General features: G+C 45.9%; 1 protein-coding gene across 1 annotated transcript in view; it reads left to right on the forward strand.

The window, feature by feature from the left end:
• Nucleotides 1-27,138, forward strand: part of PALM2AKAP2 (PALM2 and AKAP2 fusion) — a 369,435-nt gene that overhangs the window by 122,692 nt on the left and 219,605 nt on the right. Inside the window, exons 4-6 of the mRNA XM_052644634.1 lie at nucleotides 14,876-14,990; nucleotides 16,058-16,079; nucleotides 22,217-22,318. Of these exons, the coding sequence (XP_052500594.1) occupies nucleotides 14,876-14,990; nucleotides 16,058-16,079; nucleotides 22,217-22,318 (239 nt within the window). The remainder of the gene's footprint in view (nucleotides 1-14,875; nucleotides 14,991-16,057; nucleotides 16,080-22,216; nucleotides 22,319-27,138) is intronic.

Raw genomic sequence — 27,138 nt, forward strand, 5'->3', positions numbered from 1 at the left:
TGTTATCCTCAAGAGTTTTGCAAATGGGAGTTGGGGACAGAACTCCAGATCCATAAGAAAGTGATTCAAATACAATGGCATATGACAGGTGATGGAAATATGTCTATAAGATATGGCAGCAAGCAAGCATGGGAACTGTGTCAGGGAAGACTTCCAGAAAGAGGCAATACCTAAGCAGATTAATAAGTAGTGATAACCCAGGGAACAAACTGACAGAACTTAGTGGCTCGTATATGTGTGTGGTTTTTACCAAAGAGGGGCAAGTCAGAGGTCATGGTAACATCCAGAGACTCAGACATAGAGAACAGACTTGTGTTGCCAAGGGGGAGGGAAGGCAGAGGAGGGATGGGTTGGGAGTTTGGGGTTAGCAGATGCAAACTACTGTATTTGAGATAGATAAGCAACACGGTCCTATTGACTAGCACAGTGACACAAAGAACTATATTCAGTATCCTGTGATGAACCCTAATGTAAAGAATTTGAAAAAGAATATGTGTATGTATAACTGAGTCCGTCTGCTGTGCAGCAGAGATTAGCACAACATTGTAAATCAACTACATGTCAGTAAACATTTTTTGAAAAATTAAACAAAAACACAAGATAACATCCAGGTTTCCATCTTAAGTAGGATGGATTCATGGTGGTACCAGCAGCGGAACTAAAGGCCAGATGGAGGAACAGCTCTATGAAGAGGATAAGTTTGGTTTCACATATGTTGGATTTGAGATGCTTATGGGCCATCCAGGTGGAGACACTGAAAATGCAATTGTTATGTAGAGGCTGGAGTGAGGAGAGAGGCTGAAGGTATCGGTTGGGGAGATATAAGTCAGTGTTTAGGTGGAAATTAAAACTCGAGGGTGGACGTGATTAGCCAAGGATAGAGTATCCAGCCAAGTAAACATTTAGTGAAGAAGTAGAAGAGGCGCCTGTGTTGAAGATGTGGCATCCAGCTTCTGAAGGGGAGGAAGGGTGGTCCTCAGAGTGTTATAAAAGGAAGACGTCGATAGGTTCACACTGAAGATGTCCATTAGACGTGGCAGTTGGGATGTCATGGGCTTCAACAAGACCAGATTTAACAGCATGGCAGGTGCCCAGGTGGAGTGGAGTGGGTTGAGGGGTGACTAGGGTGTGAGAAGTTGAGACAGCAAGAGGCAGGCAAGTGCTGTTAGGGAAATCTGGAAGAGAGATTCAGCAGTAATAGGAACAGGACTCAGGGTCAAGAGAAGTTCACCTATTTTTGGTGTGAGAGAATTTATTCTAAAGGGACTAACGGGAAGGAGGCATCCTGGAGATAAGTTGAAGCTATAGCGGAGAAGGGGTCTTTGATAAAGTCCCATCCCAGAGGCATTTGCACAAGGTCAGGTCCACGGACAGTCATTGACCTTCACTGGGAGAGTCCTTGATTCAGAGGCTGGAGGTGAAAGGCTGGATGAGATATTTTTTTTCTCTTGCTGCAGAGAAAGATATTTCTTGGGAAGATAGGATTTAAGTTACTGAGAAATGTATTGCTTTGGAAGGAGATCATCTCATTTTCATGTAATCAAAACTGTATTTCTGATGAAACAGACTCACACGAGAATCACACCCAAGACATCAAGGCTCAGCGGCTGCTTGGAAATGATTTTCCGCAGCAGAAATCAACTTGCATAGATTCTGACAGTATGAGCCATGTGATTTCAGATGAGCTAAATATACAAGAAAAGAATAGGCTGGTTTCCAGAGGCTAAGAAAAACTGACAGAGAAATTTTCATTCATATTTGCTTGATTAAATTTGATTGTACCAACATCAATAATGAAGAGTGCTAATATGTCCCAGCAGTTCACTCAGATAAATATAGAAAGCAATCCAGTATTGATTTTTTTCAATGAATATACAAATTTTAATACGTTTGAGGGAGTGGTGAAAGTAGCAAAACCAAGCTGAGAGTTTACAAAATATATTGAATAGTACCATCTCCAAGTTAGTTTCACTGTAGAATCCTTTAAAATGTGTTCTTGCTTTGCTTTGCTTTGCTTTCACTCACAAACATTTACTGGGCCTCTCCATCCGTCTAGCCAAGGCTATGGTTTTTCCTGTGGTCATGTATGGATGTGAGAGTTGGACTGTGAAGAAGACTGAGCGCCGAAGAATTGATGCTTTTGAACTGTGGTGTTGGAGAAGACTCTTGAGAGTCCCTTGGACTGCAAGGAGATCCAACCAGTCCATTCTGAAGGAGATCAGCCCTGGGATTTCTTTGGAAGGACTGATGCTGAAGCTGAAATTCCAGTACTTTGGCCACCTCATGTGAAGAGTTGACTCATTGGAAAAGACTCTGATGCTGGGAGGGATTGGGGACAGGAGGAGAAGGGGACGACAGAGGATGAGATGGCTGGGTGGCATCACTGACTCAATGGACATGAGTCTGAGTGAACTCCAGGAGTTGGTGATGGACAGGGAGGCCTGGTGTGTTGCGATTCATGGGGTCGCAGAGTCGGACACGACTGAGCAACTGAACTGAACTGAACTGATGCATATAGAAAAGAATATAAGGGGAAAAAAAGAACGTATGGTACAGTAATAAATTCATAAAATATTGTCCTACTTCTCAGTAAGCTTGTACTCAGGAGAGGATAGTACAGTTGGGGAGGATGGACACATTTTTAGTGCTCCAATACCAGGTGAGGTATACCAGGTATCTAAGAGGGAGTTGGTGATGGACAGGGAGGCCTGGCGTGCTGTGACTCATGGGACACGACTGAGTGACTGAACTGAAGAGGGCTAAGGATGTTCTTAGCTCTCTAAGGATGCCGTGATGGGGACTGGGAAGGAGTGAACATATTAGGATGAGTGGGTTGAAGAAAAACATTACTAAGGCAACAGATTGGGCTTTGATTATCAGATGTATTTCCAGTAGATAGAGTTGCAAGAGGGAGGTCCAGGCTTTTTCACAGAGCAGCATGCTCTCTGTTCTGGCTGGGACACGGGAATGTGTAAGGCTGGGAAGGGGTGAGAGCAGAGCATGGAGGGTGTGACCCTCCAGCCTAAGAAGGTCAATCAGATGCGGGAAGGAGATGATGGGGAACCATCAACCTTTCAACAAGGGAAAGGATATGAGCTACACCTCAGGAATTCTTAAAGCACCGTTCTCTTCTTGGCCATATTTCTGTCTCCATGATGACGAAGGGGGAAAAAATGAAACGAGCTTGAGTTTCCACTGACACCTTGCAGTCAAAGAAGGTCCTGTTCTTTCACAAGGAGAAGTGGAAATCCTCTGTTTATTTAAAGGCCATTAACCTTTTTCACAGTAAAATACCAAATGATCTGTGGTGATTCCAGATATACTCATCTAAATAAAAGGAAACTGTCTCCTTGCAAATTGAGTCACAAATGAAAAATATTTGGGGAGTGCCATAGAAACAAGTGCACTGTTTTCCTGGAATATGGAAAATGAATTTTGTATCATCTAGCTGTGTGAAAGGAGACAGTATTCTGCCCAGTGTCCTACCTGGAATATGGAAACAGCTCTTAAGATATAGATAGATAAGTGGAAGGATGGATGGACAGACAGATGGATGGATGATAGATAGATGAATAGATGGATGGATGGATGGTTAGATAGATAGAGCTAAATATTCTTAGAATGGAGGGGTTACATAATCAGGTCCCAGGTAGAACTGAGGATCCAGGCAGCAAAAACTAACAGGGAAGTCTTCAGAATCCTGCTGTAGGAATGATTATCCGCACCCCTACCATTATTACCCATTCTTGGGTTACTCCTCCCAAGATGCAGATTTCTAACAGGAGTCCAGTTGACCTACTCCTTGGCCAGGGATGTGGGACCCTTTGATTAATAGTTTCACCAAATGCACAAGGTACTCCAGAGAGACTGTTTCCCAGTGGAGGAGCTGCATGCTCTTCCCCAAAGGAAAGGGGCGGGGATCCTGGGCAGCTGAAATTACTGATGCCCGCCACCTTAGCATGTCACCACACTCACTTCTGGACCACCTATATAATATGTCTTCTGATCTCACTCTGTAACCAGATCTCCAGGGTCGTAGGTAAGCTCTGTGTTGTCGAGTCTCCTGTGTAGGGGTAATTAGCTCACTATGCTGCGAGGCTTTCTTCTGGGTCAGTCTTTCGAATGTGTGGACAGCCCAGTCCTGCTATTTCTGGTACAATCCAGCTGGCAGAAGCTGTGAGCATCAGATGGACACAAACATCGCAGCCCCAGCATACCAGAGATGCTAAGACTTGGATGATGGTCATTGCGCAAAGAGTGGGAACTTCCCCGCTGAGGCTTTGGATGGAGCAGGATGTTGGGTGGAGTGAAGCACAGCCCTAAGCAAGCCCCGTCTTATAAAAGTTGATTAGCAGGAATGGATTGCAAGCCTCGCGATTGTTCATTTTTTTCCCCTCTTTTGCTGCTGGGATGTTAATGAGGCTCTGGGCTGTGATTAGCTATGGCCCCACATCCTCAGCATACTTCTATAAGCATTCATCCAAATCCTTATGTGCTAAACTGCATCGCTTAGGATTAAATGTGGATGCAGATAACAAAGACCCACAGTCATAGTGGCTTACACAAGATATTTATTTCTCCCTCCAGGAAAAATCCATAGGTAGGCAGTCTCTGGTGGCTGTGAGCTGGGAAGCCCTTAAGGACCAAGCCTTCTTCTAGCTTTTCCCACTCCTGTCTTTGTTCTCAGAGTCCAGGATGGCAGTGAGAGCTTCATCCACATATCTCTGCATTTCAGGCAGAAGGATGAAGGAAGGGATGAAAGAGGAAAGGACTACAGAAGATTCTAGAAGCTGCCTACCACACTTTGACTTACATCCCTTTGGCTAGAACATGCTGCCCATGGTTACAAAAGATGCTAAGGAGTATGGACAGTATTCTGCGTGCCTTGTGCCCAGCTTAGCTTTAGGGATTTTGTTGTAGAGAGAGAAGGGGAGGGTGGGTCTTGGTGAACAATTCGCAGCCTCTTTTACATTTTGCTTCATGCTGAATGCATAAACAGGCAGCTCTCCTCTCCTCTGAGGAGCAAACTTTCTCCCTGAGGTTCTTATTTTGGCAGGTTGGTCAGACAGGCACCCCCACTTGACTGCTCAACTATGAAATTACAGTTCTAGGGGAAAGAACAGGTCTAAATTCAGCACCTTGGACCCGTCTGTCAGCATCTCCTTTTTATTCTGGGAGAATTTACCGAATCTCTAAAACATGTCAACTGAGCAGCAGTGGTTGACCTCTTCACAGTCTATGTCTGTGATCTCGGCCCAGGTCCCTTAACAGGAAAATTATAAAGGGTCCATTGTCAGGGAGACGCTGGGTCTTGCTCAGACCTTGTTCAGAAATGTACTTAGAGTCCCTAGGATTTTGTGAAAATGTTTCTTTTTATTTTTTTAATTGTTCATTTGCCTGCCCTGGGTCTTAGTTGCAGCACGCGAACTCTAAATTCTGGCATGTGGGATGTAGTCCCCTGATCAGGGATTGAACCTGGGCTCCCTGCATTGGGAGAGTGGAGTCTTAGCCACTGGACCACCAGGGAAGTCCCTGAAATGTTTATTTACTGCTCCTCTCACTTCAGCTTTTAGCTGGTGCTGAGTTGGTTCTATGACGAAGCCCAGAAGTCCTCCTTCCTCTTTGTCACTCCACCCTTTCCCCTTCTGCTCTTCCCACCACCCCCACCCCGCTAAAAAGTAAAACTGCTGGTTGCACAGTCGTGTCTGACTCTTTGCAGCCCCATGGACTGTAGCCCACCAGGCTCCTTTGTCCCTGGAATTCTCCAGGCAAGAATACTGGAGTGGATTCCCATTCTCTTCTCCAGGGGATCTTCCCAACGCAGGGGTTGAACCCAGGTCTCCTGCACTGCAGGCAGATTCTTTACCATCTGAGCCCATTCTTTACCATCATCCGTGTTCCCCACTGAATAGTAAGTTCCATTTGCCTTTGGTTTTCCCATTTCCCAAGTGGAGCCCCTACAAGTCATGGTATTTGCTAAACTTGACTTCTGCACTTCCAAGGGTTGGAACTCAGACCATGAGTGGAAGCTGATCAACTTTCACTGACCACTGCTGATGGTCAGCACTGTCCAAAGAGGGAAGGGCTGCCTTGAGAGATGGTGAGTTCTCTGTGTCTGAAATCTTCTGTGCAGAGGATTTCAAGCAGAAATCCTGGGTGGAGAACAATTTAGGGGCTTTGTGTTTCTGGAAATCAATTAGGTTAAATGGCTTCTACCTCCAGCGTGACCTTCTGTGGTTCTATGAGCATGAAAACTCCATTGTGTTGCACTATGAGTTCTTGAAGAAGTAAGGAAAAAGAAGAAAGGGATCCTAGAGAGTTAGCCGAAAGCAATGGCAAAGAATCCTGACTCTCTAGGACTAGTTCCCCAGTACCAGGGTCTAAACCCTGGCCTCATTATGATTGTGACCCTGAACAAGTCAGTAGCATTCTGTATCTCAGCCCTTCTTCTGCGTAAAGGAAGAGAAAGAATTCTTGTTTCATAGGATATGAAGATTAAGTATTGTAATGCATGTGAAACAGGTAGAACAGTGCTTAGCACATAGTAAGCACTCGGCAGTCCTCCTCATCATTATTGTTACATACAAACAATATATACATAACAAAGACAATGCTAGAATGCTTAGTTTCGTAACAATTATTCTCACCATCACTGATGGAGAAAGAAAAGATGGAATACACCTGAATTTATTGGCAAACCCTTCCCCAAACGGTTAGGCTGTTGGAAACCCAGTCTGTATTCAGTTCAGTTCAGTTCAGTCGCTCAGTCGTGTCTGACTCTCTGTGACCCCATGAACCACAGCACGCCAGGCCTCCCTGTCCATCACCAACTCCCGGAGTCCACCCAAACCCGTGTCCATTGAGTCGGTGATGTCATCCAACCATCTCATCCTCTGTCGTCCCCTTCTCTTCCTGCCCTCAATCTTTCCCAGCATCAGGGTCTTTTCAAATGAGTTTGCACCTTTTGCATTCAACCGAGAGATGCTCACACAAAGGAAGCACTGATTGGCTCTTGTAAGTTAAATAAGCAGAGATACCGCAAAGAATCATGGCAAGCAGGAGTTAGAGAATCAGTGGCCCAGGGCCCCTCTCTTGTTCCCATCTCTCTTTGTTTGAGCCTTGTTTTCTCCCACTAAAGATGAAGGAAGGAAGGAAGGGTCCTCACAGCGCCTGGAAGGCCAAGTATTTCTGAGCCATCCAAGGCCCAGCAGAATGAGAGCACAAAGTGAGCAGTGGGGATGAGGGACTTGGAAGCTGAGAACCTCTCTGAGGCATCTTGGTGAACCATGGCCTCTGGAGAGTAGAGTGTGCTGTCCCTGAAAAGGCCATGCAAGGCCACATGCTCCTGGGTGAGGGAGGGACATATGATATTCTGGGCCTCAGCCTGTGTTATCTCCTCTGCCTGGCCTGTTTTCTTCTCTTTTCCACCCGATGAAGGCATCCTTCAAGGCCCAGCTAACATAACACTTATTCAGTCAAGTTTTCCTCACCACTTTGTATCTGGAGGAAATTGCATTTAGCTGTGGCTTAAACTCAAAACAGAAAATCTGGAATGAACTGTCCAGAGCTGCTGATGTCACTCCAGGATGCTAACTAGAACCCAAGTAATTTCTCTCTTTCTGCACACTCAGGCACCCTTAGCAGACTCTTGTCCATGTGGATATAAGGTGAAACTCCACCTATAGCATCATATTCCTTATCCATCTTTAGTGATGGACCCCCAAAGATGTCTACATCCTAACCCCTAGAACCTGTAATTATGTTAGATTACATGACAAAGGGGAGTTAAGGTTACAGATGGAATTAAGGTCTCCAAACATCGGACTTTAACATAGAGAGATTACCCTGGATTATCTGAGTTGGCTCAGTCTAATCATAAGGATTCCTAGAAGTGGAAGAGGAGGCAGAAGAAGAGAGCCAGAGGGAGATGTGACAGGGGAAGAATAGTCAGAGAGCTTGCAACACTGCTGAGAGCTTCCCTGGTGGCTCAGCGGTAAAGAATCTGCCTGCCAGTGCAGGAGCCACGGGTTCAATCCCTGGGTCAGGAAGATTCCCTGGAGAAGGAAATGGAAACTGCTCCAGTATTCTTGCCTGAAGAATCTCGTGGATAGAGGAGCCTGGAGGGCTACAGTCCCTGGGGTCGCAAAAGAGTTACACATGACTTGATGCCTGAACAACAACAGCATTGTTGACTTTGACAGTGGAGGAAGGGGCCATGTGGTAAGGACTGTGGGTAGCCTCAGGGAGCTGGCAAAAGCAACGAAGCACTTCTTTCCCAAAGCATCCAGAAAGGAGCATGACTCTGCCACCCTGTGATTGTAACCTGGTGACACCCTTGTCAAACTTCTGACCCGCAGAAATGTAATATAGTAAGTTGATTTTTTGTAAGCTACTAAGTCTGTGTCATTTGTTACCGCAGCTGTTGGAAGCTAGTACATCCCTCTAGCACCAGGTCCCTGTATTAGGCAGAAAGAAGGGAAAGGCCAAGTGCCACTTAAATCAACTCTCTCCCTTTGAAGGAGCTTTCCCAGAAGTCTTACCCAAAATGTTCACATACATCTCACTGGCCAAAACTGTCCGATGGCCTCCTTTCTATGCAAAGAAAGCTGGGATATGTAAATTTTCAGCTGGGTACATTGCCACCCATCCCCCATGAAATAAGGATTCTGTTAGCATGGGAGAAGGGGGGAATAAATCTGGGACAGGCAACCTGGAGTCCCTCCACAGTCCCCAGCGGAACTGACAATTTTCCAAATCGATCTTCTTTCCTCCAGCTCCTTTTGGGCTCTTTTGCAATTTATGTGTTTACTTGACTGTTCTCATTACTTTACTAAGAGGTCTCCCAACCAGACACCATGGCTGATTAAGCTTTCTGTCCCTGATGTTCAGTGCAGTGCCTGCTAGAAGGTAGGTGCTTGCATTAAGTTAGACAGATGCGTGTATAAATAGACTTTGAATGAGAGAATGATCGGTGCACTTCGTAGGTCCTTTGTATTTTCTCGTGACAAAGGTCTATTGGGGTTAGGTTCGATTTTATAAGACCATTTGGCCAGGATCACAACCTCATCTCCAGTAAATTGAAGCTGCCCAGCTGCGGTGTGTCACCTTTCTTTACTGTCTATTACACTCTGCTTCTTCCTCCAGAGAAACTAAGCAAGCTGGTCAAAGGCTGTAATGTACACCTGTCTCAGCCTAAAGAGCCTCAGTTAACCTTGAGTGTAAATTACACTTCCTGCCTATTCTTTATTTTTAGCTGGGCAGTATCTCCTTGGTTCCTCCTGGGAAGTCTGCATTAGATTTCAGTCATAAAGCTAGAAAACACTGGCATTTCTAAGCCAACTGGAATGACTCTTATTAACCCCACAACACTTGGTTTCTTGCGAAGCTCCTCAGGCTTGTGATTCAGGCTTTCCATGGAAAGATGGCAGTCTGAGCTCTCCAGTGCCCGCACGTGCATTTGTAGAGAAATCTGCTATTTGGGTCTGACTCATTTGGACATATACAAACTGTAGATTTCCTGAGTTCATTCCCTCTGGATGAAACTCAATTGTTGTTATCTTAAAAGCCTAGTTTTGTTGCTTTTTTTCCATCCCCCCTCCTCCCGCCCCACGTTCCTTCTCAGTTACGCAGTATCACGACCCAAATCTTTAGCACTTGAGCTATATAGCCAAGAGCCTTGAAACCAATAGGGCAGTGGAGATCATCAGGCCAGCCAGTGGGCATCACATCACAGAGAATTCTTAATCACTTGAGGCTGCTTCATTGAGAGTAGTGAGTTACTTAGAGTCTACCTTTTTGTTTTAAGTCAGAAATTTTTAACCTAATTTTATTACAGAATTCCTTGTAGTGCCTGACTCAGTTCAGCTGGACAAGCTCCGTCAGTGTTGGTGGAACTGAGTGCCAGTTGATGTTGTATTTATTTTAACACTCCACTGGACCTCAGCTCCTTTTTGGTGCCACAGCCCATGAAGAGCAGCCTTCTCAGTGCTAGGCCAGAGGTGGCATTTTTAAAATGTGATTTATTGGTTTTATTTTACCTAGATACAGAATATCTGATTTTTTAAATTATATTAAAAATATTGAAAATTATAAAGAAAATTAAAAACACTCAGTATCTCATTACCCAAAAATAACCACCACTGATATTTTCCTAGTTTCTCAATTTTAAAATTTGTGAAGGGGTACCCTGTACTCTTCTTTATTTCTCTGAGGATTGAGGGGGATGGGGAGAGGGTAGTTTATAGTTCCTCTGACCTTTCAGCTTCAGGTATTATTAGGATATATGCACACACACATACACATATATTTGCGTGCATGTGTGCATGCTCGGAGAAGGCAATGGCACTCCACTCCAGTACTCTTGCCTGGAAAATCCCATGGGCTGAGGAGCCTGGAAGGCTGCAGTCCATGGGGTCGCTGAGGGTTGGACATGACTGAGCGACTTCATTTTCACTTTTCACTTTCATGCATTGGAGAAGGAAATGGCAACCCACTCTAGTGTTCTTGCCTGGAGAATCCCAGGGACGGCGGAGCCTGGTGTGCTGCTGTCTATGGGGTCGCACAGAGTCGGACACGACTGAAGCGACTTAGCAGCAGTAGCAGTGCATGCTATGTCACTTCAGTTGTGTCTGACTCTTTGTGACACTGTGGACTGTAGCCCACCAGGCTCCTCTGTCATTGGGATGCTTCAGACAAAAATACTGGAGTGAGCTTTCCATGCTCTCCTCTAGGGGATCTTCCCCATCCAAGGATTGATTCCTTGTCTCTTACATCTGCCTGCATTGGCAAGCAGGTTCTTTATCACTAGGGCCACCTGGGAAGCCCACACATATTTATATAGATGGAATATATATTATTGGGATATATATCATTAGCAGGTATAATAATAAGTATAATACATATATAATATGTATATATAAAACATATACATATTTGAGCTGTGTCAGTACTGTTGCCTGGAAAATCCCATGGATGGAGGAGCCTGGAAGGCTGCAGTCCATGGGGTCACTGAGGGTCGGACACGACTGAGCGACTTCACTTTCACTTTTCACTCATGCATTGGAGAAGGAAATGGCAACCCACTCCAGTGTTCTTGCCTGGAGAATCCCAGGGACAGGGGAGCCTGGTGGGCTGCCGTCTATGGGGTCGCACAGAGTCGAACATGACTGAAGCAACTTAGCAGCGGCAGCAGTTAGCTATTGGCCAAAATAGCGCTCTGTGACAAATGACTCTCAAACTCAGTGCTTCAAAATAAAAATCATATGTTCTTGCTCACTCTTCTGTGAGAAGACTGGGTGTTTGCTAATCTGGGCTGGGCTTAGCTGAGTGGCTGTAATGAAAGGTGCAGATATGACTGGCCATGGCCTCTGACTCTGGGTTGAGCTCCTGTCTACTCCCGATGTGTTCCTTCCAGGGCTTGGGCTAAAGGAACAGCAGCTCCCCAGAGAAGCTGTTCTTTTGGTGCTGGAAGAGGCTCAAGAGGATGAGCCGGATTGGCCAGATACACTCCAAGCCTCTGCTTGTGTCATGTCTGCTAACATCTCATTGGCCAATGCAGTCACATGGCTGCACCCAAAGTCAAGAGCAGAGAAGTATATCCCACCTCCCATGAGGACAAAGCAAATCATGTGGCCAAGACCAATATCAGTGGTTGGGGGCATATATGTTTTTCCCATGAAGATGCAGGGGGAAGGGAGGGAATTTGAGAATAATAGAGTCAACCCACATTCTAGATATCTGCTGAGGTACTCAGTTTTTTTGAAATTCAAATGAAATCTGCTCAAAACTCTACAGGAAACCTCTAGCCTGGAGCTCCCCTACCCATTGAATTGGTTCTGTTTTAGGTCACTTGAGTTGTCCCTGTTCCATGCTCCTGTTCCTTTCCTTGATTCCTCCCAAAGTAATTGACACAGATGTATGTATCAATAAAAGATGTAATAAACATTCAGAAGAGCAAAGGTCTATGTCTCTGTTTATCTATCGATGCTGCTTGGCCCTCTCCTCTAGGTTGTGTTCCTCTCAGCCCACACACAGCCTCTCAAGTCAAAGCTTGCTGAAGAATTCACCTTGTCTCAGAAACCTGAAGATCTCCTCTTGGCTGAGCTATATGACTTTTTGCAACCTGATTCATCTTTTGTCATTCATTCAACACACTTGTATTGACTGTGCCTTTCTCATGGTGAATTTATACTCTATTAATGGAAATTAATAATTTATGTATACTCTGATGCAGGGTTTAGAGTTACTAAACCTTGGCCCTATTGGTTTTAGGGAGGCAAATCATTCTTTATTGTGGGGGGTGTTCTGTACTTTGTAGTATGTTTATAAACTGCTACCCGCTAAATGTCAGTGGCACCAACTCCACTCTGCTTGAGTAATGGATAACCATAATATCTCCAGACATCTCCAACTATGCCCTAAGGGACAAAAGCACCTTGGTTGAAAACCAGTGCTCTAACATAGAGTGGACTTGATAAGACCACTGATGTTGTTATTTTCTGATGGTGAAAGCCTCATGAGGTGGGTGGTATCTGAGCTAAGGTTTCAATAGTGGCTAGGGTTTGGAGATGGATTTTCTGGAGAAGGGCAAATCAGTGGTCGCAGATGGGCAAATAAGGAGTAGCTCTGTTTAACCAAAGCATAAAGTGAAATGGGCACATTGTTAAGAGTAGAGGCTCTTATAGGTGCTAGGAGGCTAGATGCTGTAGGGCCGTCTGAGTCATGAAAAGAACTGCCACTTTTACTGTGAGGGAAGCAGTCCGTATGTCTGAAGTTGTGTTCATCTGGAGGGAGTATAGTTGTAGCATTTGTCTTCATGTTCAGTCACTGAGTCGTGTCTGACTCTTTTGCCACCCCATGGACTATAGCCCACCAGGCTCCTCTGTCCATGGGATTTCCCAGCAAGAATAACGGAGTGGGTTGCCATTTCCTACTCCAGGGGACCTTCCCAACCCAGAGATCGAACTGTCTCTCCTGCATTGCAGGCGGATTCTTTACCGCTGAGCCACCTGGGAAGCCCTGTTTGGGTTTCTTCATAACCCAAAGTAATTGCTATCATCCATCCAGAAGTTATTTTTCTGATGCCTAAGAAGGAAACAGAAAAGCCCTCTGAGAGGCACAGTGCATCCCAGAATAATTCCACGCCCGTATCTTGGTATTCTGTGTGTTAGTCACTCAGTCGTGTCCAACTCTTTGCGAACCCATGGACTGTAACCCACCAGGCTCCTCTGTCCATGGAATTCTCCAGGCAAGGATACTGGAGTGGGTTGCCATTCCCTTCCAGGGGATCTCCCTGACCCAGGAATTGAACCCAGGTCTCCTGCATTGCAGGCAGATTCTTTACCGTCTGAGCCTTACTCTTCAGATCTCACTCTGAATGCTTTAGGTTGGGTCTCAGTTGAACAGACCTGGTTAGCCAGTTCCCTGCAGCAGATTAGAATATAGATGAGGAGAGGGGGAGCTAAAGGACAAACATAGGCAGGCATGCTCTGCAGCAAAGCTTCCAACATGACGGAGGGGGAGGAGAGCAAAAGCAGAGGTGAATGAATGAATGAATGAATTCAGACCAAATGATTTGGAAGCATCATAGTATGGGGTCCTGTAGGTAGGGGAACACCCATCCCTTCATAACCCAAAAACATTGGTACATTACAGTACCACCCTATTTAAGTCAACATACTCCATGTGTAAAAAGGCAGGGCATGTGTGAAATACCGTAGTGAAGTACCATGTGACCAGAGTTTGGCACGATGGTGAGGACCAGGGTCTAGAGTTATACTTCCAGGCTTAAACCCTAGCTTCAACGCTCTGTATCAGTAAACTAATTCCTTAGCCCTGCCTTGCCTTAATGAGTTTGTCTGTAAAATGGAAATTCCCTGCTTGTAGGGTCATAAGGAAGGTTAACAACAACAATCCACATGAATTCTTAGCCTAGCTCTTGGCACAGATTTAGTGTTCAAGAAAAGTTAAGTGGTTATTACAATCATTTCATTGAAAGAATAGAGCTGGCAAGACCTCCCTCGCAACTTCAGTGTAGCTGCTGTTCTGGAATATTCCCAGAGTCTCTGGCTGTGCTGAAGTTTCCTTTTCAGAAAATATATAGGTTTTGTAAAAGCTGAGGAAAGTTCCAGAAGAGTAGGGGCAGTTGTATCAGTCTCTTCCATCTCCTCTCTTCTTGGCAGAAGTCAGGCCACTGAGGTAGGTGACAGCAGGTTCACTAGCCACCAGCCATGTCGCGGCAATGTATTTCCTTTGAGCAAGACCGGCTCTTCATTGTTTGGCCTGCCTAACAGAAGGGCAGTTAGTACGAGATAGCAGAATATGAAGCTATTTTCCTTCAGATAGTATGTCTTAACCTATGAAAAATGATTGTTGTTGTTTAGTCGCTGAGTCGTATCCAACTCTTTCGCAACCCCATGGACTGTAGCCCACCAGGCTCCTCTGTCCATGGGGTTTTCCAGTCACGAATACTGGAGTGGGTTGCCATTTCCTTCTGCAGGGGATCTTCCCCAACCAGGGAATGAATCCAAGTCTCCTGTATGGGCAGGCGGATTCTTTACAACTGAGCCACCTGGGAAGCCACGCTGTGAAAAATATCTACCTCCAAATTAAGAATGCGCAGGAGAGAAGAGTTGAAAGGAAGGCACCAAAGTATATTGGAAAGTGGTGACAATGATTGGGTGGCAGCAACTCTGGGTTGTTTCCCTTTGACCGATGTCTGCTCAGTGGCAGAGGTGGCAACAGGCTGTAAGGTAAAGCCTGGCCAGGTACCACCCCGTCATGTAAAACGGAGACCACCAGGGAATCACCCAATGGGAGGAAGGTGCTCTCTGGCCAGAAGATAAAGTAACCTGTCTTCTCTTTGTGTGTTTTCCAGGCTGGAGCAGGAAATACAAGCCCTGGAAAGTGAAGAGTCCCAGATATCTGCCAAAGAGCAAATCATCCTAGAGAAGCTAAAGGAAACAGAAAAATCCTTCAAGGACTTTCAGAAGGTGAAGAAAACTAACGTCATTTCTCTCACTTATACCCCTGGGGAAGCAGGCACACCACGACAGTGCCAGTTGGAGAAAAGGCCAGTTGGTACGGATAAGAAGCCTGGGCCACACACCCTGCAATGAGGAGTAGATGTGTGAGGACCAGAGCTGTCTCTGAAGCTGAGAGTAGCGAACTGGTCTAAAAACCAATTCTTATGAAGCCGGTTAAACAGACTCCCTGTGGCTTTAAGTCTTTCTTTTATAAAAAGGCCAGGGGCAAAACCGTATCAAATGGGCATGAATTCCAAAAAAGAAAGTGTCAGTGAAACATGAAATTTTACCGCACAGGCATGCCTCAGAGATATGGTGGGTTTGGTTCCAGACCACTGAAATTAAGTGAATATTGCAATAGAGTGAGTCACATGGATTTTTTGGTTTCCCACTGCATATAAAAGTTATGTTTACACTATATTGTTAGTCTGTGAAGTATGCAATAGCCTTATGTCTAAAAAACAATGTACATACCTTAATTAAAAATAGTACTGTTGGAACAATGGTGCTGACAGATTGGCTTAACTGGCGGTTGTCAGGCACCTTCCATTTGTTAAAAAAAAAAAAAAGCCAATATTGAGACACAATAAAATGAGGTGTGCCTGTCTATGAAAACACACGGTGCTGTGTAGCAAAGAGAGAATCCATAATGCCAGCAGGTTCTGAATAACTCAGGATCCCCCTCCCCTCTAGTTTACAGCTCCTGTTTCCTCAGGTACCCAGCAGTGATAAGAAAGCAGTCTAAACGCATTCATTACAGGGTGGGATTTTCTGTTATCACTTCTCTAGCACAACCAAGGGTATTTGCTGGATAATTGACATAAATGTCTACTGGGAGAAATTTGGGGTAAATAAGGGGCAAAGGGTAAACCTTTTCCTTAAATTTCGGAATCCCAAACAAATTTCCCAGAAGGAAAGAGAGCATGGGGTTTGCCCACCACGGTCAAATTCTGGGGGAGAAAGACGGGCTGAATGAGTGAAGGGTCATCTCCCCACGTATATAGTGACTCCCTGCCCTGCTTTTGTCTCCACAGAGCTTCTCCAGTGCAGATGGAGGTAAGTGTAAGCGCTCTCTCCCTATCTGTACCTGAGTGTTCTCATCTGTCAGCTTAGTGGGTCTCATTAACACAGGCTCCCTGGGAAATATGCTGCGTTGGTTTGGAAGGGCATCAGAAAGAAGGGGAGCAGTTTGCGAATGCCTGGCAGGGCCATGCCCCCATCTCCTCTGCCTCTCCTCTTCAAGGACTACTTCTCAACCAGCTCTTCCTATTCTTACACAGCTGGCCCAGCTCGTCTTCTTCCCCTTTGGTCTCCAAGGTTCACTGCTTGGATCACTCTTGAAATACACTCAGCCCAGAGCACCACCCTCAGGACCAGTTCCCTGGCAGAGTTGAGCCCACTGGAACTGGTGGTTAGGTCTCAGGAGCCCATCAGCTGACGTTTAGAAAACCTTCCTAAGGCCTCTGGTTTTACTTTGAATCAGAAAACCGTGGTTTCTCCAGCCTCCCTGGGAAACAGGGCTTCACAGAACTTCCCTCCCTGTGGGGCCTGGTTGGCCGGGGGCACATGAGGGTTAGGAGCAGGGCCCTGGCTACCTGACCCCATCCTGGCAAGAGTGGGCCTTCCCCTGCTCTCTCTCCCCTTCTTTGCCCCCTGCTTCCCTGCTCTCCTTCACTGCGGCCATGGGATGAATTTGAGGTTTTGTGCCTCTCAGCTTTCACCTTGCTCCTCTAACTTTAGCTACAAACTCATGAAAACCACTTGATTTCCACTTTTCACTCTGACCCTTAGCTCAACCTGTCCAAAAATGCCAGATCTTGTCAGAAGGAACAGACATTGTCTTCTCTCTTTCAGCCTCTAAACCAGGAAGATGATGCAGGAGGTAGAATAAGCGTTGGCATCAGTATTTTTCCAATGACTTTTGGAAATGTATGGCTAAAGATTTTAAAATGCAGAGGTGGATAGGCGTTTTTCTTATAATGTCTAGCAAAGATCCTTGCAATAAGGATAATTCTAACTTCAGAAAACAAACAAGAAAAAATGGTGGTTTCTTTGGGTTCCCCCTACCCACCAAATGAAAGGCAGGGGATCTGAATTTTGGCTCCTTGGGTGATCTTTGGGAAGGTATTAAATTCATGATCCCAGGGCATATGCTCAGAGACAAGTCCAGGTTGAGCCCACAGCAACTCCAGGAAGAGGACCTATGATAGTTCTACAGCTTTCTCTAGGGTATGGCCAAGCCAGGACACTTGTTCTGTGCTTTGGGGTTGGAGTATAGACTGAGGAGGTGGCCTTGCCTGTTTTGGGGAGTTGGGGGTGGCAGCATGGGAAAAATAGTGGAATTCCCTCGTGCTAGGGCTACCCTGCGGAGAAGGCAATGGCACCCTCCTCCAGTATTCTTGCCTGGAAAATCCCATGGATGGAGGAGCCTGGAAGGCTGCAGTCCATGGGGTCGCTGAGGGTCGGACACGACTGAGCGACTTCACTTTCACTTTTCACTTTGATGTATTAGAGAAGGAAATGGCAACCTACTCCAGTGTTCTTGCCTGGAGAATCCCAGGGACGGGGTAGCCTGGTGGGCTGCCGTCTATGGGGTCGCACAGAGTCGGACACGACTCAAGTGACTTAGCAGCAGGGCTACCCTGAGGTCATGTATGTGATTAGCAGTTACACATTAAGTATCAGACATGGACCCACAGACACCCACATACCGGAGGCGTGCACATCAACCTCTTCTGCTTTCACTTCATTTTTCTCTCTTCCCTTCTCAAACCAGGACCTTTCCTAGGCTTCTCTCTCTAATTAGGGAAGGGATGGAACCTGCATATTATGTCCCAGGGAAGGCTGTGTGGGCCATGGAGACCCACGTAGTATGTGACTTGTTAAAAGCATCCATGAAGCCATGTCATAAACTCTCAGCACTCTCTCTCTTTTGTTTTCCTCCTGCTCCATGTACCTCCCACTATTTTCATCTGTTTACCTAAGTAGTTCATAGAGGTGGTAAGAAATCCAATCATGACTTAGAAAGGAGTCTGCAGAGAAAAATACCCCTTGTGATTTTATCCTCCATTGCTTTTTACAGGATGAGTGAACTCAGGCTTAGGAGGATGCAAAAGTCTCAGGGGTCTCAAGAAATGGCCAGGGAAAAGTTTCCATGATCTTCCTTATTGCCCTGGATGGTGATACTTCCGTGTCTGCTTATAACTAAGCCTAGGGAGACCTTTCCATTACACCACATCTGTTAGCCAAGAAAGCAGTTTGAAGGAGGGAATACATCCTTCCAAGAACGTGGTCAGTGTTTATAGGTCACTCTGTGGGTAAAAACCCATCATGAAGCACATCCAGTTTGGGACCTTTGGGCTGTCTGATTATTTCCTCTTCGTTTGATTTCAAAGTTACCAAGACCCTCTTAGAATCAACCAGTTGGTACTAAGACCTAACAAAAAATGATTGTGGAATAATAATGCCTTAGGACAAATACCCAACTTCTGAAACACGATGATTACAGAATCCAGGTCCAGTTGAAGTTATATAACTAACTGTACAAGACACAGCAGAGGTCAGCAAAAGCATCGCCAGAGTGATGAGTTGCCAAGGAGTTGGCTGCTAGTGTGTGTGTGTGTGTAATGACCCCTCTTCAGGTACCCTGTGCATATCCCCCTGTACTTTTCAGAGGAAGTAAAGATATTAGACTGCTGGATCACCAATGTTTTTTGATTACACGATAGCCTTGGCAATCAAGAGCAATGTATTTTAATTGTGAGTAGAATTTCTTGGCCACATACTTCATGATCCCCCCTCACTTCCTCCCTACCCCCCATACATCCTTGTTATATGGTGTAGTCCAAATTGATTGGGTGGGTTGCTTTTACTGCCCTAAATAGGCACAGTGTCTTGTGTAAGCATAAATTGCATATAGTATGTACCTGGAACTATGTTCGCTACCCACTGGGGAGCTAGTATGAAACCCTTGGCCAGAACTGGCGAAGGAAAACCTCTGTCCTGGGCCTGTCTTGTCCTTGCTGTTTGAGACTTTGTAGATTTCCATCCCACCCCAGTCTGGGGCAGCCTGGAACCTTTCCTGTATCAAAACCTTCATACCAATTGTTGGGACCTAGTGTGTCTTCACTTGCCCAGAAGTCATGATTTTAGGAGAGTTTTCATCAGTTTTGTTTCTCTCTAACATTGGCTATTTATGTTCTTCATACAGTGACGATTTTAGCAGTGCTGGGTAATGGGAAGGACTCACCGTTCCTCTTTGTTCTGTAACTGACTGTTACCTCCTCGGACAGAGGGAGGAAGAAGCATGATAGACCACCCAGACTTTGTCAGGAAGAGGGCAGTTTACTGACTGAGGCCACGTGAAGGAATTCTCCCCGAGGAAGCTTTGGGGGCCCTGTTTTTTTATTCCTTGTGTTGGTCTATCAGACCCCTTGGGGCTGCAGAACCTCAGGAATTACTGCTTAATGATATATTGAGGAGCTGCCCTATCCTCTTCCTTGGGCTCCAAGCCCTGCCACCTCTTATCAGGAGCAGAAACCATGGAGCCCCAGCCCCAGAAGAGCTGTAGTCCGTGAGCCTGTAGCCAGTGACCACTGGGCAACGCTAACTCCATCACCTGCTCCCTTCTGTTGGGGAGCTGCCTCCTGGGGGAGGCTGAAATGTAAGCAAAAGGAGTCATGAGCAGTATCCCCTGCCTGCGGGTGGCTTTTACTTCTAGCTGCTAAATCTTTCAGTATGCAGAAATGTCTTGGAAATTCTATGCATAGCATAGAAGGCACCAGACACGTGTGACCAATCTGCAAAGTCTTACCTGGTCTCAATGGCTTGAGAGATTCAAATGCATCTTGTTTGAACGCAGGCAGTCAGACTTACCGAGGTTGCCCTTCCACAAACTTCTGGAAATCCTCAGGGAAACTCAGAAGTTGCGCACATCTGCTCTGGTCTTCTCCTAAACTGTGTTGCTCTTCCTTCCCCTGGACCACTGTCTCCCCCTCCTGCCCAGGCCCCGCCTTACCCCAACTGTGGCTCTCTTTGGTCCTGCCTTGTGTGGCTTAGGGACCTGACCCTTCCCACAGCTCTCCAGAGTGAGAGCAGAGTCTGCCAGCTAACTTAAGGAACACTGGCAGAGCAGTTCAACATGGAGAATAAAGGGCGACTTCAGACATGTGACCATACTCTGAGGCCCTGGCCCAAATTCAGGCCATTTCAGAGGGGCTCTATAGGCTGCTTCCTGGCTATCTTCCAGCCCAGCATCATCCCAAAGGCCCACCTTCCTCCCCTGCAATGAAGAGCCTTCAGCTAGGTCTGTCTGACCCAGTGCCCAACTCCAGCACACATGAGGCCCCAGGGAGAAACAGTAACCTGAGCCTCGCTCCAACCCAGGGCCTGCCTGCCGACTCCTGACTTCCGGTTCTGTCTCCCAAAGGGTTTATACAGACAAACCCATTCTCTTAGAGAAGCTCCACCCCATCCGTTCGCTTTGCCCTAAGAACATGGTGGTCCAGTGTCAATACATCCTGGTTGTTCGGCTGCGTGTGAGTCGGCAGTGGCCTCATCGGTACAGAACTCAACCAGTCCTGATTTGGTGTCTGTTCACAGCCCTCTCCTACATGACATTTAAAAAGGAAAACAGAAACCTGCCAGAATGAAGTCAGCATCAGTGGGGATACGGAGGACGGGATGGATGTGGGAAGGCTGGGGGACTGACTGGATACCATGAGAGGAGGTAGGGGCACCGCCAGGATCCTGGGTGAATTGTGGTGCCAGTGAGCCGAGACACGCTGTACAGGAGAAGCAGCAGATGAGTGGAGATGAGAGTTCTGTTTTGGACACGTTGAGCTTGAGATGATTTGTGTACTATTGACTGAAATATGCGATAAGCAGATAGACGTGATCATTGACCATTGATCGACATTCCAGGATAATGGGGTGTGCCTGTGGCACATGGAAGGAATCACATCACCTAGAGTCCAGCTTTCTAGAATGTTCCTTCACTTTCCCCCTGCTCTCTGGAGCATGCACAGATTCTCCCCCTGTTTCACCCCAGTGATTTCCCCCTCTCCTCTAATACTTCAACATACCTATTGACTTCCACGGCCTCCATCTCCCTAAGTGAACTTTCAAGATATTTCCCCAAGCAGAGCCAGTCTCTCTATTCTGCACAGGCCACATTTTTTGCAGCTGAGCTCATGGTGTTTCACTGGTGCTGTTCTTTGGAATCTTAGGATTTTCTAGCTGAAACACCAGACAGAAGGACTGAAATTGTGGGATAAATTCTGAAAAAAAATTTTTTTATGCCTATTAGTCTTCGGAATGAATCAGGCACATAAAGTGATATTTCCAGTTTAAGGAAAGACTCCCAAATCTGTTTTCCAATTCTGTTTAAGACATGTCTTCCCTGTTTCTACTGCTTCCCTGGTGGCTCAGAGGTTAAAGCGTCTGCCGGCAATGTGGGAGACCTGGGTTCAATCCCTGGGTCAGGAAGATCCCCTGGAGAAGGAAATGGTAACCCACTCCAGTATTCTTGCCTGGAGAATCCCATGGACAGAGGAGCCTGCTTGGTGGGCTACAGTCCACGGGATCGCAGAGTCAGACATGACTGAGCGACTTCCCTTTCACTTTCCATGTTTCTAGTTTGAAGTCCCATACTTGGCCCAGTCCCATTCTTTGGTGGCTCAGACCAGTGTGAGAGTCCTGGGTTTGATCCCTGGGTTGGGTAGATCCTGTGGGGAGGGAAATGGCAACCCACTCCAGTATTCTTCCCTGGGAGATCCCATGGACAGAGGAGCCTGGCAGGCTGCAGTCCATGAGGTTGCAAAGAGTTGTACACGACAGAGGGACTGAGAACGCACCCGCATCAAGTTGATAATGGCTCTCACTAGTTCATCTCTCTCACTCTTTTTTGTCCTCTGAACACATTGTACTGTTAGAATCTAGAGCTTTCTGTTGAATCTTTTAATACATAGAGCTGTTCTAGGGCTTGAGCTTTCTGGCCGGGATCTCTCCTACCTCAGCTACTCTACTGAATACCACTCACTGGGCAAATGCTGGTCTTTGTTTACCCTGATCCTCTCTTGCAGTGGCCGCCTCTGTGGTCCATTATGTAGGGCAGACAAGCTGCTGTCTCTGCAGTGAACCCATCGGGCCTCTCAACACTGTGCCTAATTGTATTCCCTGTTCTCTGCTACCAGATGCAGTAAATCACATTTCCTCCCAGCTCCCTGACCTGGCAATCCTCTGTTCACGAACAGCAGAACCATCACCTGAGCAGGACAGAACCAGCAGAGCAGCTGGTAAGTCCTGGGGAACTGTCTGCTTTTGATGCCAAGACTGACCGTGAGGCTTGCATTCCTCTGAGCTTTATGAATGAGGGATGCCCAGATATTCTTACATGGTGGGGGGACTCCCTCCTCAGCACAGCTTCAGATGTAGAATTTACAGTGGCCACACAGGGTGGCACTGGTCCCTGAGGGGTTTCTGAGGGCCACGGGGAGGGAGTATTGAGAAAATCATAGAGCTCTTTTCCTCCTGCTTCAGAGGAATCTGTGTTTGTGGTCTTTATATCCGTCCTCATTCTACAAGATCAGATGAGCTATGCCGGGAAGCTGGGGGGAAACTATTTTCAAAGCGTGTGAGAATGTTGCTGTAATCCTTGGGGAACTGAGCTGTTTGTACACTGTGAACATATAGATTCTCAAGTCTCCTCATTGCTGGAGTTATTTCTTACCTACTGTGGTATATTTGGAAAATAAAAGGAGCAATTTAATGAATGTATGCTTCTTGCTAATATTCTTCACACTTGTGGATTGTAGCAAGTAATACATTTGTGAGTGTAAAACATATCGAGAGCTCTGCTTTGCTCTGTTCAGTGTGAATGTGCCCCAGAAATCAGAACTGGATGCCGTGCTTAATAAATCACTATACCAATCCTTTTTGCTCTGTGCACAGAGGCACTGAGGGCAGGGGTTGGATGGAAAAATGAGCCGCCAATGCTGTAGAGTTTGTGATAATGTAGGTGAACTGGAATTTGAGCATCAGATTTATGCTTTATGTAATCCAGGTAAATTTATGTTTAAAAGAAGTCATGGAAGGATACCTTTATAAGACAATCATGGACTAATAAGTCAGAGGAAATTATTTATACAGTATTTTATGAAGCAAATAAGCCTTTCTTTTAACATAAAAGTAAAATAATTCTGCAGGTATTGACATAATTGTCATGCACATTGGCAAAATATAAGTATCTCCTGGGGACTCTATAAATATCTTAGCATATTATTTTACAAACAGATTCACAGGGTTCTAGAGTTGGGGGGGTACTGTAAATGGTATCTGGTCAAACTCAAGCTAGGATCTCAGGATAGTTAAAAAACTTGTACCTACAGTCATCCTACGAAGGGACCATTGGTAGTGACTTAAGCTGCAGATTCTTTTAAATGCTCCAGGATGCACTTCTGAGATCAACTCGGGATAACAACTCTTCAAAAGGCACATACCTCCCTGCTTGTTATTAGAGTGTTGGTAGTTCCCAGTAGTTGTGGGTAAACAGCTCTCTAGCTCCTCTTCACATTTCTGTGACTCACAGGACATGCAATATGACCTAACTAATGGATCAGTTCATGAAGGCAGTAGGGCCAGTGTGTGGGGACTGAGAGATCTGAAAAGGATTTGAGCAGCATTGGCAGTCAAGGAATGTGAGCTTCAAGAATGATATGTTACTGGGATTGCAGTTCTGTGTGCGTAGGAATATACACACTATCACAAGCGAGGATCCTTCCTCTCAGAAGACACTGTGAAAACATAATGAACCCAATAGCAAATGCCATTTTGAAAAAGTATGTGCTCAAGTCTTCTAAAAAAGAAGTTTACATGTACTTTTGTTTATCAGTTAAGAACCAATATGCATAAATTATCTACTGTGAAAATATACAGATGCAGAGGCTTGAAAGGAATTGCATTTGATGTGGTTAACTGCTTTGTCCAGGCTGTTTTTTGAAATAGAGCATCCAGATTAATGATCAGTTATGGCTAGCAGTGACTACACAGAGCATGGGTAGCATACAAATGAATGGCAGTCACCCCTGGAATTCTTTCTCATAGATATCATCCATCTTGCTTTAGGGGCATCCTTTTGAAAATTTGCACAGTCTTAGGGCCATTTTAATAAATGTCACTGGTCATTACTCAGTATTATGACAAATATTCTGGTTGTCTGGAGTTTGGGAGGTGTTCAGTTCTGTATGAGTGGGAATTTATTTAGAATCTTTGCTTTGCAGAATCAGGAGGCATCTGTTCCAATTCCTTATTCAAACATGGAAGCCCAGGCACAGAGCCTTGCCAAGAGGCCTTCAAACCACAGGCACACACCATGACCTGGGTCTCCCTACAGATGGCCCATTCTGTCTGTAATTGGCTCTTGACAGCTGGGAAGTTCATCCTCAGATGAGGCTCTCATTAGCCTGCTGCTTTCATCTTTTACCTTTGTTATGTGCACTGGAGAAGGAAATGGCACCCCACTCCAGTGTTCTTGCCTGGAGAAGCCCAGGGACGGGGGAGCCTGGTGGGCTGCTGTCTGTGGGGTCGCTAAGGGTCGGAAACGACTGAGCAACTTCACTTTCACTTTTCACTTTCATGCATTGGAGAAGGAAATGGCACCCCACTCCAGTGTTCTTGCCTGGAGAATCCCAGGGACGGGGGAGCCTCGTGGGCTACCGTCTATGGGTCGCACAGAGTCGGACACAACAGAAGCGACTTAGCAGCAACAGCAGCAGCAGCAAGATACAAACCTAAGCTTGTATCTTAGGAGCCCTTCAGAACAAACCTAAGCTCTGATTTCCGTTTAAATATTTGAAAACGGCTATCACATCCTGTCTTTCTGAGGCCTTCACTTTCCACCCCCTTAATGCCTGCAGCCCTGGTCGGTTCATCTGGTCCTGAGATGGTAGGTTTCTTGGACCCCCTTAGCCGTGCCTGTCCCTCCCTTGTGAACACGCCCCGCTTGATCTCTGAAGGGCAAGACTCAGAGCTGCCCAGCACATTCCGGGCTGAGCGGTCACCCTACAGAGGCCACAGCCGTGTGACTTCCTGGCGGCCCTCCCGGCCTTTCCGCTTCAGGCTCTCAGGTACAGCCTCCGAAGTGAGAGGCCTGCGCCGCTCCCGGGCCTGCTTCCCTCTGTCCAGTGGAGTTGTCGCTCCACGGTCATCTCGGGGCAGCAAGAAGTCTGTTCCCCCACAACTGTGCACACACTACTTCGCCTGCTCACATGCAGAAGAGCCTACAAATTCCTCTCTTTCTAATCTTAAGAGGCAAAAATAAGGATGAGCTATGCGCCTCTCGGCCCTTGGTAGATTTTACATGACTGTTAAGTTTCTTCCTGTTAAAGTGTCCCTCAGGACTGTCAGGGGCCCCTGGGGTCACCGAGGAGTCTCTGGAAGGTAAGGAAGGAGTTGAGGTGAGGGACTTGGTGTTCTGTCCCATTTCAAACACAGCGGCTTCCCCAGCCTTGGGCTTCCGTGTCGTATTTCTGCATCAGGTTTCATTTGAATAAAGGGTTTAACCATCTGGAAAGGAGAAAACTCTCTTTGTTGTCAGGATTTTACAGCTCATGGCTGTGGCTCTCTACACACCCTCACTTTTCCTCTAAGTTTAGTATCATCTCAGATCTGAAAAGCAAACTGGCATTATTTGTCATCATTTCACTGATAAAATTGTTGCACAGTTTGATAAAAAGCCAGAAGCCTGCGGCTCACCGTTAGGGATGCTCCTGGCCCTGGGGAATCCTTACCCAGCACCTATGGGGTATAGCCCTTCAACCAGTGACAAGTTCTGCCTGTTGTCCTAACACTCATGGCACATGTTTCTGTCTTGTCCACATAAGGACAATAGGGACTTTATGATGATCCAATATGCTTTATCTCTGTCATTTGTCTAATCTATCTAGAGACCTTGAAGGGAAAAAAATTGAGATTAATGTGCTCAGCTTCTGCTCTTTCAAAACTGACTCTAGAATTTAGCCAGCCATGATGTCCAGTTATTTATATGTAGTTTATGGAATTCCTTCCTTCTCAGTTTTGAAAATTAGAACTTGGCATTTCTGCCTCCAGTGCCTTTCCTGGTATATGAAATCCTTGGGACAAATTCACTGATGTGGGAACTGGGGCACTAAAGCACTGTGAGCATTTGTGTCCCTGGGAGTTTTATTATCTTCCAATCTTCTCTACGCACCTGGGTTTCAGTTACCTCTTAGCAGTCCTGTGTTTCAGTTACCTCTTAGCAGTATTCTTTCCGACACTTCTCAAGCTGTAAACTGCCCTTCTTGACCAAAAAGACTGAAGCAAAGTCAATATGAGAAATTGGCTTTGGTTTTTGCTAGATGGCGTCACCAACTCGATGGACATGAGTTTGAGTAAGCTCTGGAAGTTGGTGATGGACAGGGAAGCCTGGCGTGCTGCAGTCCATGGGGTCGCAAAAAGTCGGACACGACTGAGCAACTGAACTTTGCTGTCCTTCAACATTATGTCCTTGCTGACTTGTTTTTGTTAAAACCACAGAGTCTTGGGAAAACATTTGATTTGAAGAAATGTTTGATTATTGGGTTTTGAAGTTAGAGATTGCTCTCTGAGATGAGAGGAAGGATTCACTCTAAACGAATATCCTCATTTTCATCATTTTTGATATCCCAATGCTAATTTTGTATTTCCCACCTCAAGAGGAGTGAACATAAATGCATATATATAGTCTTATGCTCAAAGAGATGAATGTATATATATTCATTCAATAAGCCAAGCGTATGTATTGTTTTTCTTCCACATGGTACATTGCTAGCTACTTGATGTGTATTACACAGGGAAGATCTCACTGCTGGGTGGTGGTCCTGGTCTGATTGTCCATCGCCCTCCCTCCTCTTGGATTTGATACATCACTAACTCACAGGCCACATGGGCTCTTAATGGCACCATGGAATATCAAAGCTAGATACCATGTATACACACACACATACACACACACACATATGTATGCATTAATATTTCTATAATTGAATCACTTCACTGTACACCTGAAACTAACACACCATTGTAAATCAGCTATACTTAAGAAAAAGAAAAAAGAGCT

The sequence above is a fragment of the Budorcas taxicolor genome, chromosome 8 (assembly GCF_023091745.1).
Source record: "Budorcas taxicolor isolate Tak-1 chromosome 8, Takin1.1, whole genome shotgun sequence".
Lineage (NCBI taxonomy): Eukaryota > Metazoa > Chordata > Mammalia > Artiodactyla > Bovidae > Budorcas > Budorcas taxicolor.